The sequence below is a fragment of the Copidosoma floridanum genome, unplaced genomic scaffold, assembly GCF_036245765.1.
Source record: "Copidosoma floridanum isolate Cflo_tuat_1 unplaced genomic scaffold, Cflo_Japanese_pri ptg000014l, whole genome shotgun sequence".
Classification (NCBI taxonomy): domain Eukaryota; kingdom Metazoa; phylum Arthropoda; class Insecta; order Hymenoptera; family Encyrtidae; genus Copidosoma; species Copidosoma floridanum.
The window spans coordinates 4,805,011-4,817,759 of record NW_028321891.1 but is presented as its reverse complement, the minus strand read 5'-3'; the positions used below and the strand labels follow the sequence as shown (position 1 = coordinate 4,817,759).

Below are 12,749 nucleotides of genomic sequence, written 5' to 3'. Positions count from 1 at the left end.
ATTAGAGGCGATCGTATTCACACAGATAACGATGCGTTTGGAAGAAATCGTTATCCAAATTTTTTTTTAAATCCTTATCAGACAATTATCTGGAACTGATATCGATGAGCTCGTTCACTTAAACATTGCAATACTCTAACCAAAAAATTTTCTCATTCGTTAACCACTAAAATTAACGTTCAGTCACGTTTTCAAAGGTCATCGATAATATATACAGGCAACGCAACGGCCACGTCAACGACTTATCTACTAAGCTCGGCTTTCTCACGCTCGGATGAAAAATACGTAGAAAAATCGAAGGTATTTAGTGAGAGATACCGTGATAAACGACATCGATGAGTACTGTGAAAAACTCGCACGTATACGACAAGTGGGTATAGAGAGAGATAAATACAATTAAACACCCACGCACACAGAGAGGTATACCAAAGTCTCAGGTGTCACTCTCGTGAGTGAATGAGTAAGAGATATGGGTCATTTAGGAGTATACATTTGAGTGACAGACGGATCGGACTCGGATAAGTAAGTATAAGGGGGAGGTTTAGTCGGCCGCGGCCTGCAGTCGACAGTCAGTCGCGCATCCGCGGCTGAGGCGTGTGCTTGGTGTACCTATACCGATCGAACCTCCGGAGTACGGCTCCTTGACCGGTTGTCTCGCAGACTAAAAAAGTTTTTTCCTTTTTTGCGGTGGTGCAGTGCTTGTGCGACACTAGTGATTTGTAACAATTAGGTAAGGGGGGGCGAGAGAGGATTTCCGTTAGGTTTCGATCTTTTGGATGGAGGATGCCGCGATGGGTTCGCGTTTTCTGCCGATCCACCGGAACAAGAACCTGTTGCTGGTGCTGTTGCTGCTAGCTGGCACGTTGTCCTGTGCTCTCGAGGCGCACACCTTGGGTGCCAAAAGTGGTAAGGAGCTTGGAAATAATTTATTTTCACGCTGGAAATGTGTGGTCATTTCTTTTTTTTTTTCTACATTTATTTTACACTCTGGTTCGGTGCTGGGTGACAGTGTGACTGATTATTTTCGTTTTCATGAATAATTAACGAGCTCGGTGTTGCCCGAGGAGCACATCGGTTTCTCTCGTATAGTGCAAAGTTGTGCTTCGCTGTTTGGCTAATTTTATGTTTTTTTTTTTTTTTTTTTTTTTTCCTAGTGCATTTAATTCAGTCGAATGTATTGGCGAGCTTGGCGGAAAAACAAATTTTTTCGATAAGAGTTCGTTAATTGGGGTTCGAGGATGATTAAAAGTGGTTGCTCAAAGTCATTTATCGTCGATGTGTCTTGCGTGGCACAAAATGTACCGTAGGTAGTTATTTTGTCAGTTGATACTTTCATACAAAGTTTCGTACTGGGAATACCTGAATTGTTCTTTTCTTACAAATACCATCTTGTGCGAGTCATATCTTTTATTTGGTGTACACACACGTCGTTTTTTGTAGATTAAGAAAAATAAATCATATAATTATATTATCAATTATCGAAATTTAAAGACGTTTTAATCAATTACTCGATATGATCTATACATTTTACTGTACATTGTTACACATTTTTTAGAGTTTGATATCCAGCAAAACAATTTTGCATTTTTAAACATTATCTTATTTGTTATTCTATTTAACAGTTTATACAATATAATAATATAAAATACAATTTAATGAAAATTAATTTTTTAGTAATTTATTGTTGATCACGTGTTGTTTAGAAATATAAACCGGAAAATGCTCTTTAAACCTACCATTTAAGTGAATATTAAAAATAACAAGTAATATTACAATACTGTAGTACAGAAATACAAACAGAAATATTCCCAGATACATTTATTTGTTCTAAAAATGTAAAATATGAATTATCGAAGAAAGAAATGGTATACAAACAAAAACATCATAAATATGTAAGAAGGACATCAGTGTGAACATTCTCGAAATAATCAAATATTATCTATACTTGAGTATATTTACCTAGTACATTGTATACTAAACTATTATGGAGCTGTTTTTTTTCTTCTTTTTTTAACATTGATGTTGCTCATTATATAAAACACATTTCTGCATTATTATACAATGTAAAAAAAAAAGTGTAAGTACATCGACTTTCTCACGAATAAAGTGAATAAATGAATGCATTTTACTTATGTAACAATTTATTGTCTTTGTAAATTAAAATAAATTCCCTTGGACTAAAAAAAGAGCTTAAATATTTAACGATGACAGTACTATCTCTTGTATAATTTGAGCTTTTAATCACAGGAAAAAGCAAAAAGTATTGTAGTCATTTCCAGATTTTTCTATTTTAATCTTTTTAGTTATTATTTACATTAAACCTTTTTAAAAAAATGAGTTTTTCAGCATTTTTTATTTTTAAAGATAAAATTTGAGCTTTATCACATTATTCCTATAGTACTTGCTTTAAAAAGTTATAAAACTGTTATCTTTAAAAAAGGGACGTGCAAAATTTTTGTTCTATCAAATCTCGGAATCGAATTCAAGTAGTGAAAGATAAATACACAAATAGCGTAAAAATTTGTACTGATAACAATTGGTTGTCACTGTCAATTGATTAGATTAAAATTCATTAATATTGATTGCCAAATATAAATACAAATGTATTTATGGTGTACCAATTTTTTATGTTTTAATTTAAAGATTCAAGTTTATAAGTAAAGTGAAAAATCTGCAAATACTAATAATAAATTAAGAATTTCAGTTTATTCTTAAAGATATTATATTCCGTACGTGCCAGACACCTGGTTGACTCGATCCGTCATTCAATCAAACCAAATGGAATCTGGTTAATCGATTAGCCGATTAAAAAAAAAAGAAATGCGTGTAATCTTTACTATATGCATAATTGCGCAATGACGATTTATACAAGCAAAAACAAACAAAATCTTCGGCTCGCGCTTTGCGCGTTTATGACTGCGTTGTTCTTAATCCATCGACTCGAAAGAGCGCGCGTTCTTTTGACATTAGCCTGGCAATTAATCTGATTCCAATTTGTAGAATGATCCACCCACTGAGTTTATGTCTCGAAGTCATACGATGAACACGAGTTGTTCTGTGCCGATTAGCTTGTAAATTTTATGATGAACTGTTGTTACCTGTAATATCACAAAAACAGACTCGGTTTTTTGAAGATTTATTTCACTATCTTTTTAACAACGTATCGATAGATAAGATCAAGAAATTTGGCAGTGTCTTTGTGTACATGACTAAAAAAAATTAAATTAAAATCGTAAAGACATAACTCGCACAAAAATAAGTTCAACAAGTCCTTATACGTCACACTAATTTCCACATTCATATTATAATTTTTCTTTTTCTCTTGGTACAATACTTTCATTTCAATTTAAGAAAAAGTGTAAATTATTACAAAGTATTTGAACGAATTATTAAAACTCTGTGATACTTTTGTATATATATATACATTTTTTTTTCCCGACTTTTATTTTCACGTAAGTCGGATTTGTTTATCTTATCTATAGAGACGCTGTCCTTTGCATCACTGCACACAAAAACCGTCCGTACTCAATAACTGCAATCGTCATTTAAGCTTACGAGCGCTAACCCATAAAACCCCGAAAAGTACATTTTTCGTCGTCTCCTTTTATGTTCGCGTAAACCACCTCGAGCTACCTCTTTTATCGCTCAATGAAATTATGATCAACAGCACCGGCATTGCCAAGAAGCGTCGAAAATGCCAGCTCGTCCCAACCGAAACAATCAGCCGCTAGCCTCGAGGCGGTGGTGGAGGACGAAAACTGCTCCCACCACTCGATAGAGGACTTTCCCGAGGACCTATTCACGAGGCGGGAGCGCCAACGCGGTGCGGTTGCCCTGCACGTCCTGTTCGGGCTCTACTGCTTCCTCCTCACGGCGTACGTGTGCAACGACTACCTGCTGCCGTCCCTCGACTGCATCTGCGCCGACCTGAGGATAAGCGCCGATGTTGCTGGGGCCACGTTCCTCGCCACGGCCAGTTGCTTCCCCGAGCTATTCATCAATGTCGTGGGCACATTTCTCACCGAGTCCGATCTCGGTATTGGCACCGTCGTCGGTGGAGCTGTTTTCAACACCTTCGCCACCCCCGCCGTTGGAGCGCTCTTTGCTGCTCAGGTTTGACCTTTTTTTTTCTTTTTTTATTAAGTTATTTTTGCGAGAAAAATCATTCTTTATTTTTATTCGCAATACAAATCCCAACAAGGAATTTTTCTGAAAAAAGGAGGATGCATTTATGATTATTGAGACTAAGAATTACTTTAAAATATTTAAGCAAGTATTCTTATGTTTTTTCTTTCAAAATATTGTTTTTATTGCAATTTGATTAAAAACTGTATGGTGAAGTATTTGAGCAAGTAATTACGCTAATCCTTGACGGGGATGGTGTACAAATTTAAAACACGAGTGCAACGTTTGGTTTTATTTTTACGTCCACCCATTTCTGACCTAAATATCAGTAAGACGCCAATAAAACCACCTTACTCGTGCGGTTTAATGACACACTCAAATAGCATTTGTAGACAATCACCACGTACAATTTATGTTCTATGTAAGCAGCAATCTTCATTTACTCGTCGCGACAGTTTAAACCCTAATTTCCACGTAACATAACAATATCCTAACGAAGCGCGCAATAGCGTAGAAAAAAAGTAATATAGACATAATTTTTCAACTCGCATGCACCGACGAGAATAAAAATAACAATAGACCATGATCCGCAGGGTATACGGCTAAAATGGCAAATTCTGTCGAGGGACTGCATCATATACGCGCTGTCCGTGGGTGTCCTCGTCTTCGTCATGTGGGACGGCTACGTGACGCTAACCGAGTCCGTAGTCCTGCTCATCTTGTTCTTCAGTTACTTTACCCTCTTATTCGTAAACGACAGTATTGCCCGGACCTTCCGAAGGATGTTTGCTCACCCCAAGGTGGAGCCCACGCCCCCTGATCCTGACGCCAAAGAAGGTAAATATTGTCTCTAAATGAAAATCTATTTCGGGAAAAGGGTCTCTTCTAACGTAATTTGTTCAAAAGCCTAATATTATGTTTGACAAGTGTTTTACGTTTATTTTTGGACGAAGCAATTACGTTAATAGTCTCGTGTGTTTTACAAACTCTGTCGTACCAAATTTAACATCGAGCAAATGACACGAATTAAAATTAGACCCGTTAAATTATCTAAAACGACGTCGTCCATTACATTTATTCGAGCAACTACATACACACATTCCAAAATTGCTCATGAACAGTAATAAATTTTTTTTTCTCCAATTGCCTGATGATTAAGTTATTTTCCGTTCGTACGAAAGCCTGAGCTAAGAGGACGAATTATCAGTACAACGAACAATTTTGAACATTTTTTCCAGAAACCGTGAAGCAAGAAAGCGATGCGATGCCCTTTGGAACTTACAAGCCGTACTTCCACGGGGAACTTGTGACCGAGTACAGGAACAGCTTGCGCAAATTAAAAGCTCGGTCCAACGGCGAGGCTGGCGCCGATTACCTCACGCCGATTCCCGAGGTCTACAAGGAGCCAGGTACAACTTTTGGCTTACCCTATCGCTTGCAATCCAAAAAGATTACGGGTTCAAGGATGATGTTGCGATTGATAATTTTATTTTTTTTTTTTTTTTACTGACAACAATCAAAATTAATCTTTTTGAGACTATACACGTTGGTAAAATTTAATTGTGCGGTTAAAAATATTTTTGTTCAACTTCTCGATGTACATACCAAATCAAAAATTCTCGTCAATGATTTTCAAGAAACGATATTCTCGTGGCCATCGAAGTGCACGTCGCCAGAGAAGTTGTGGTTCGTCTTCACGTGGCCCCTGAAATTCGTCCTCTTCGTAACGATACCGGACAGCCGGTACAAACGGCTAAGAAAATTCTACCCTTGCACGTTTGTCATGTGCGTTATTTGGATCGCCATATCGTCCTACCTCGTCTCGTGGATGACGACGGTCGTGGGAGACACGATTGGTATTCCCGACTCCGTCATGGGAATCACCTTTTTGTCAGCGGGTGGTAATCTGCCGGAAATGGTGTCGATCGTCATACTCTCGCGCCAAGGTAAGACCGATGATGTACACCTTTGCGGGTACTTTTTTTTAAATCTTAACAGTGCCTTGTACTTACTGCGCACAGATACGGTTGGTGGTGTCCCAACAAGTTAGATCGGGGGATTTCTCTATCGGTCCGAGTTACACAACGTTAAGCGTTGGGGCTACCGTTGGACTCACTGATGCGCTAGATTGTTTATCTTATCGTTTACGAGACAAATTCGATTTTTCTCATTTCTAATGCTTTCATACTCACGTTATGCGCTTTTTTGTTCAAGTTACTTGCGCCAATGCACCCGTTGGAATTTTTGTACTCGAATATTTTTTTTATAGGATTATAGCTACATCATCAGTCGTATTGATAATAGTATGAAATAGCGGATTAAACCTTTTTTTTTTTTTCTATCAAAAATGATAAATTTTAGGTGAATATATTTTTTATCCATCGTCTTAAAAGCTCACGAGTCATTAACTTTCCTTTATCTTGATATAAAAAATAAATTCAGTATTACGTGTTGGATAACGAACAACAATTATGTACCTGAGGCCTACAACAGGCTATTTAATTGATGTTTTTAATTGTCTTTCCATACGATTAATGGGCTAATCTTTAAAAAAAGGTCCGAGATCAGAGGTAATCAATGTATTTTAAATTAGTTAATAAATGTTCTTCGTAAAGTAAGATTGACTCGTTAATATGAAGAAGAATCGTTTTATTACCTAATTTAAGACCGTCAGTCTGCTTATCTTTGTAATAAGCTACATTTACTTTATTTCCTGATGCTCATGACATTCAACAATAATCAAGTACTTTTCATTTTTTAGTAATTGATTTATCATCGGTTTTGTGAAAACGTTTCTTTGTTTTCACACCCATTTATTGTCCGTTAATCAATCGTACGATCGATCAATGAATTCTTATCGCATAAGGGAAAATGTTAAACATTTCTATTGAAATCATAAAACTCGCTTATTTAAATTCCTCAGCTTAGCATGAATGAAATAGTATGAATGAATCCAATTCTTCATGGTAGAGGTAGAACTTAGGTTGATATTCCGTATTGAGAAGACATTTTCGTAACACTCAATTGATTCTTTAACCCTATAGATGCATTTATTGTAATTATAATGTGTGCTATGGTAATACACAATCGTAATTCTTCATTTTTTTTCCAGTTTAAATTTATATTGATGGGATAGTGATGATTTGAAGAAAGTAGCGAGCTTTAATTTATGATAATCGATCAATGATCCAAAAGCTCATTGATACACAGAAAAGCATCTTTTTACAGTGGTGATATGCCGATAATTAAATTAGGAAAAATCTGGAAAAATTTATTATTTCATCACAATGATAATGTACATTGTATTTACAATGAGCTTACGACGCGTAACGAAAGCGTTAATAATAGTTTTGGTTATTTTTAAATATTGGTATACAAATACCCTATCAAGTGATACATTTAGACAAATTTACAAGTCAGTTTACCATTACGTATTTTAAATTCGTAAACAAATTTAAAAAAAAATTATACTTAATATAAAAATGTAAAGAAAGTACTTTGAAAAACAGTTTTTGTCATTTTCGACCCTGATCTTATATATAATAGCAAGTAACAGGTAAAAAAAAATAATAATAATAATATTAATATTTATAAAAAAAAGGTTTGTGTTTCCAATTGTACCGTTATAATTTGTGTATGTGCCCAAAAAAGCTCAAAAAAATGGATGTAATTGCAGGCCACGGTGACATGGCGATGAGCAACACCCTGGGTGCCAATACCCTCGACATTCTCCTGTGCCTCGGACTTCCATGGGCCATCAGGTGCTTCATGACCGGCCGGAAGGTGGCCATAGTCTCCGGAGCGCTTGTCTACAGCAATTTTTCCATCATCATCTGCGTCATCGGCTTCTACGCCGTGACCGCCCTTTACGGCTTCATCCTCAACAAAAAGGTCGGCATTGCCTGTCTCCTGATGTACGCGCTCTTCCTCATCGGCGCGGTCATGATGGAGCTCAATGTCTTCTTCTTCGTCAATCCGCCCATGTGTTGAGAAACCGGGACTATTTCGTTACTTCGCCGCGCATAGTACAAATAATAATACAAAGAGTCGTCATGCTCTTGTGTTGGTAGGTTTTTTTTTTTTTTTTTTTTCATGTCGTTAAGTGTTTCTGTAGAGAAACTTGCAACTCGTGCAGGTAAAGCTGTGAGTCGTACTTTTGGTGTTGATGATATGTAGCAACAACGTGTAGATGCCATTGCCTTATTGAAACAATTATCTCTAGATTTATTACACGATAGCCCAGTTTTAGGTTTACGTATAGCTCGTACTCAAGGCAACGGATAATTGTGATTTAATGTATAAAAAAAAAAAAAGCAACAACATTTATAATTTTGTGTGTTCGCGTGATAAATGAATTGTACTGTATAGTTATGTGTGAAGATTGAGTTAGCAAAAATATTACTGTGAAAAATATATGTACACGCTTAAAAGATGTATTGCTATTGAACAAAGTATAAATTACGTAAGTGTAATTGTGCGTTCGTAGAAATGAATAATAACGTCTGATAATTTTTATCCTCATGGTCGCGATGGAGTGCCACGTGCTGATAGAGCGTCCTTTTTCGTGTACATGCGTGTACCGTTTAATTGATTTTCCCTCGATTATCTCCCATCGAACGAGTACGAAGTGAACTCTAGATCGACGAGTGACAGAGAACTTGCGACGATAAAGGAAGATAATGAATTTCAGTGAAAGAACGAGTCGATCGGACGCAAGAAAAGTGCGAAGGTTAAAGAAAAACAGAGACGCGGACTTTACCGAGATAACAATAATCTACACGGTGTGATCAGCACACGCGGCTGATACGTGTAAATTACATATTTCGATTTATTATGACGTAGCGACGATTTGTTGTACATTACTGAGTAATATACGTAGAATATATCGAGTCAGCCAAACTGTGAAAGACAACTTGCTTATTATTTACACACACGCAAATGAAGAATTTACTGTACATAGTTTTATATGTTTGTATGAATGTATACTTAAGGCATCTTTTATTTTGTTCTCTTTGTTAGTAGAGAGTAATTATGAATTGCGGTACACGGACTTGGAGATGAATACTGACTTTTTCAAATACTAGTTACAATTTTCTTCAATGTTTTATTTGTGCTACACTTTTTTTTTTTTTTTTTTTTTATTTACTGTTTATAATCGAGTATTTAAAAAAAAATTTTTACAAAAGTAATACATTTTGTTTTAAAAAACAAAACAATTTAAAAGAAAAAAGTGTTTAAATACATTTTTAAATACTTTATGATATTTTTTATTTTCTAAAAAAATATGTTGCATTATTAGTTGCTTGAAATTTTTGTTGAGTATAAAAATGAAAAATAAAACAAAACTCTCCAAAAAAAAAACAATTAGTAAAACAAAAAAAAATTTGTATTAAGAAATTATTGAAAATTTATAAAATAAAAGTACCTAAGTCTGGCAGCGGGCGTATAATTATGTCTATGTATGTATGTGTGTGAATGTGTAAATTAAGTGTTAACTATACAATGTATATATCGTATACGTGTAATAAAATATTAATTTTAGTTAGAAAATTCAAAATTCTTATTGTTATCCTGATTCCATTGTGTATATTTTTTCTCGTACATAAAAAATTGCAATATAGTGAGACCTGTGTGGAAGTTAATGAAAATCCAAACTGATTTCCATGAAAATTCCTGAAAAACAGTTGGTGTTTGTAAATAAATCAACAAAGACACATATTCTTTTTACTTTTACTTATTGTTACTCCTTCATCTTTTGAAGCTTTTATTGTGATAATAAAAAGGCGCCACTCATCCTCCCTGCCTCTGTGTAACAATGTAAAAACAATTTTTTTTTTTTTTTTTTTTTTCATTATTCATTTTATCATAATTTTTGAAGAGAGCACTGAATAATCACGAACTACATTACTCCTTAGTTTTTTTAACGTAATTTTAACTTCAAAATCCTGCTGCTGTATTTGGCAAAAATCGACTTCTCGGATATTGTACATCTGGCTCTCGCTTGTGAACACCTACAGACATTCTCTCTCAGGAACGTTTTTACTCGTGATATTAATTTTTTTTTTGTTTCGTCCAACAAATTTTCCGTTACTTCGAATCATTTAACGCTATTATTATTCAATCGATGTATCTACAAAACTTTATGAAATATCGTATGTATATAATATATTAATAGCTCGTGCCCTCTTGCTGTGTGAAAGTTTTACCGATTTCGTTTTTTTTCTTTTTTTTTTCAGGCTGTTTAAGTCGTTTGTTTTCTGTTTTTTTTTGTTTGTCGCTTTTTTACAGTGAACGGTTTTCGGCTCGATTGCGAGTAGGAATGCAGGAAGTAAGTATTCGGATGTACACGCAGTGTTTCGGTAAAAAAGTAACTACGCTTCGCTCGTCGTCCACAGAATTTTCGCTACGCTCGAGGTGTCAACAAATCCAAGCACCGGCACACAACAAACGACTGCTCGATGTTTGCATCATTCCTTCTTCTATAATTCGTACAATAGTTAATTTATTTTGTAATTTTACTTTTGAAATTAAAAAGTGCCTAAGCTTATATCTTATTCGACGTTTTAAAATTTACGTTTTACTCCGGATTCAATACTTTTTTACAACTAAAAAAAAAAAAGAAAATTTTAGTTATAAAGAGTAACATTAGTCGAATAATTTATTGAATCAACGAAAGATTAATTTAATCTAATTTGACTCAAGTGTGTATATCTGCGATAGTTAAATTTTGTTTTTTTTACGTGCCAAGCTGCATGACTTTCCGTTTACTCTTTGTTGATAGTACGTAAATCCTTGGGCTCATACAACTACATAAAAATATCAAAAAATCCACTCGAATCCAGAGTAAGCCGATCAAACCTTAAAACGAAGCCCGAGCTAGTCCGTCTTGCGAGCAATGTAAGTATACATATATATTAACAATTGATCTAATGTAAAACTGTTCGAGTCGAAAAGCAATTAAAACCGCATAGATAAGAACGTGTGCGCTCCGAAATGGCAGCGCGCTACTTTAATTTTTTTGTTGCGTGAACACTAAGTCATCGCCTAAAAACTTTTTCCTCGTCCGACCCGTCGCGTTTTTCCAGCAATTATCATCCCTTCTCTCAAGATTTGTACGCGCGTGTGTTTTTCGAACAATACTAATGATCGACTGTTTTATGGTGCTATTATTTTTATTATTATTTCTTTATTATTATTATTATTTTTTTAAATTTATTTGTGAATCTATTTTTTAAATCGTTTATTAACGTACGGTGCTCGTCGAGCTGTGATTATTTCACGTATCGACTACAGTTAAAATTCCTTCAGGGGACGAGGCTTTCGAATCTCGACGGTTGTGATCACGAGTCGTCAACGTTTTTATGTATAATATTACTGTATATACACATGCTTTTGTTCTTTGCCAACTCATCTGTGACGTTAAGAAGTTCATTGACTACGTTTATTCGTTATTATTTGCTTGAACTGCTAACTAGAGCAAACCTCGTTTATTTTTACCGAGTTATTTTATTTATTTACCTTTTTTAGCTTACTTATTGCGTATGATTTATTATTATTTATTGTATTTCATTGCAGCAGGTTTTTTCTTTATCGCAATCCTTACTGCTTATTTAAATTCTACCATGCATCTCTCGTATTATCGACCAGCTAATATTATTATTCATGAAAAAGTTATCGAAACTTCTTACAGAAGAAAAAAGTGGAAAAATTTATTTCTTAATCGTACGATAGTATAAAAACGCCGGATTCGAAGCATCGGTTATCCCCGCCAAAATTTTAAAACATCGTCGACAATGACATACTTTTTGGTTTTTTTTTAATTGTTAATTTTTTTTTTAAATTTATTCTTTTGCTAAATAAAGAAAATTCAGGAAACATGTTTCGATACTAAATTTTCCTTAATTTTTTTCGTTTTATCATACATATGTAATATATACATGCATAAAAATCTAATAAGGCTGAAAGCTTATCAGCGATCAAGATTAAAAACTTCTCTCTTCCTCCCTCCACTCAAAATTCAATATTACGGTTGCAAATCACATTATACAGATTAAAAGTTAAAATTTATCGCATGATGAAAAATTTGTTTTCTTATTTGTTTAAAAATGCAAAAATATTTTGATTGACGCTTAACAGTGTGCTTCATTTGTGATAGCAAAGTAATTAGGTTTACTTAAATCATTTGTTAAATACGTAACTTACTGATGTGATGCAAAATAATTGTGTAGTATTTTTTAACTTTACATTAAATTTGAATATAAATTCAATTGTCGAAATCAAAAATAATTGTAATATCGCCATGTTATGTATGTACAATTTCTCTTGATGTCATTGTACATGACAAGATAACATTAAACATTTAGCTAAATTTAAATCAACTTAATAAATTTTTTAACGTGAATGAAATCTCATAACAAAAAAAATTTAACATGAAGATATTTTCCTGGATTAGATCCAAACAACCTATTAATACGATGATAAACGCGAGTATGATTGCAAAAAGATCAGGATAAATTCGCTCCGTCCAAAAATTACCTTAATTTTTGCTTGATAATGCTTTCTCAACCTCCATAAATATCTTTAGTTTTAAATATATCGAGTTAAAAAAGTGTTAACTAATGTGA

General features: G+C 34.3%; 1 protein-coding gene across 1 annotated transcript; it reads left to right on the top strand.

Moving 5' to 3' along the window:
* The first annotated feature begins 294 nt into the window (after window positions 1-294).
* On the top strand, window positions 295-8,210 carry LOC106636814 (sodium/potassium/calcium exchanger 4). Its single transcript, XM_014349340.2, has 6 exons — window positions 295-906; window positions 3,668-4,113; window positions 4,719-4,962; window positions 5,364-5,534; window positions 5,763-6,071; window positions 7,802-8,210. The coding sequence occupies exons 1-6, from the start codon at window positions 777-779 to the stop codon at window positions 8,113-8,115; spliced, it is 1,614 nt and encodes a 537-aa protein (XP_014204826.2). The 5' UTR covers window positions 295-776; the 3' UTR covers window positions 8,116-8,210.
* Window positions 8,211-12,749: the final 4,539 nt, after the last annotated feature.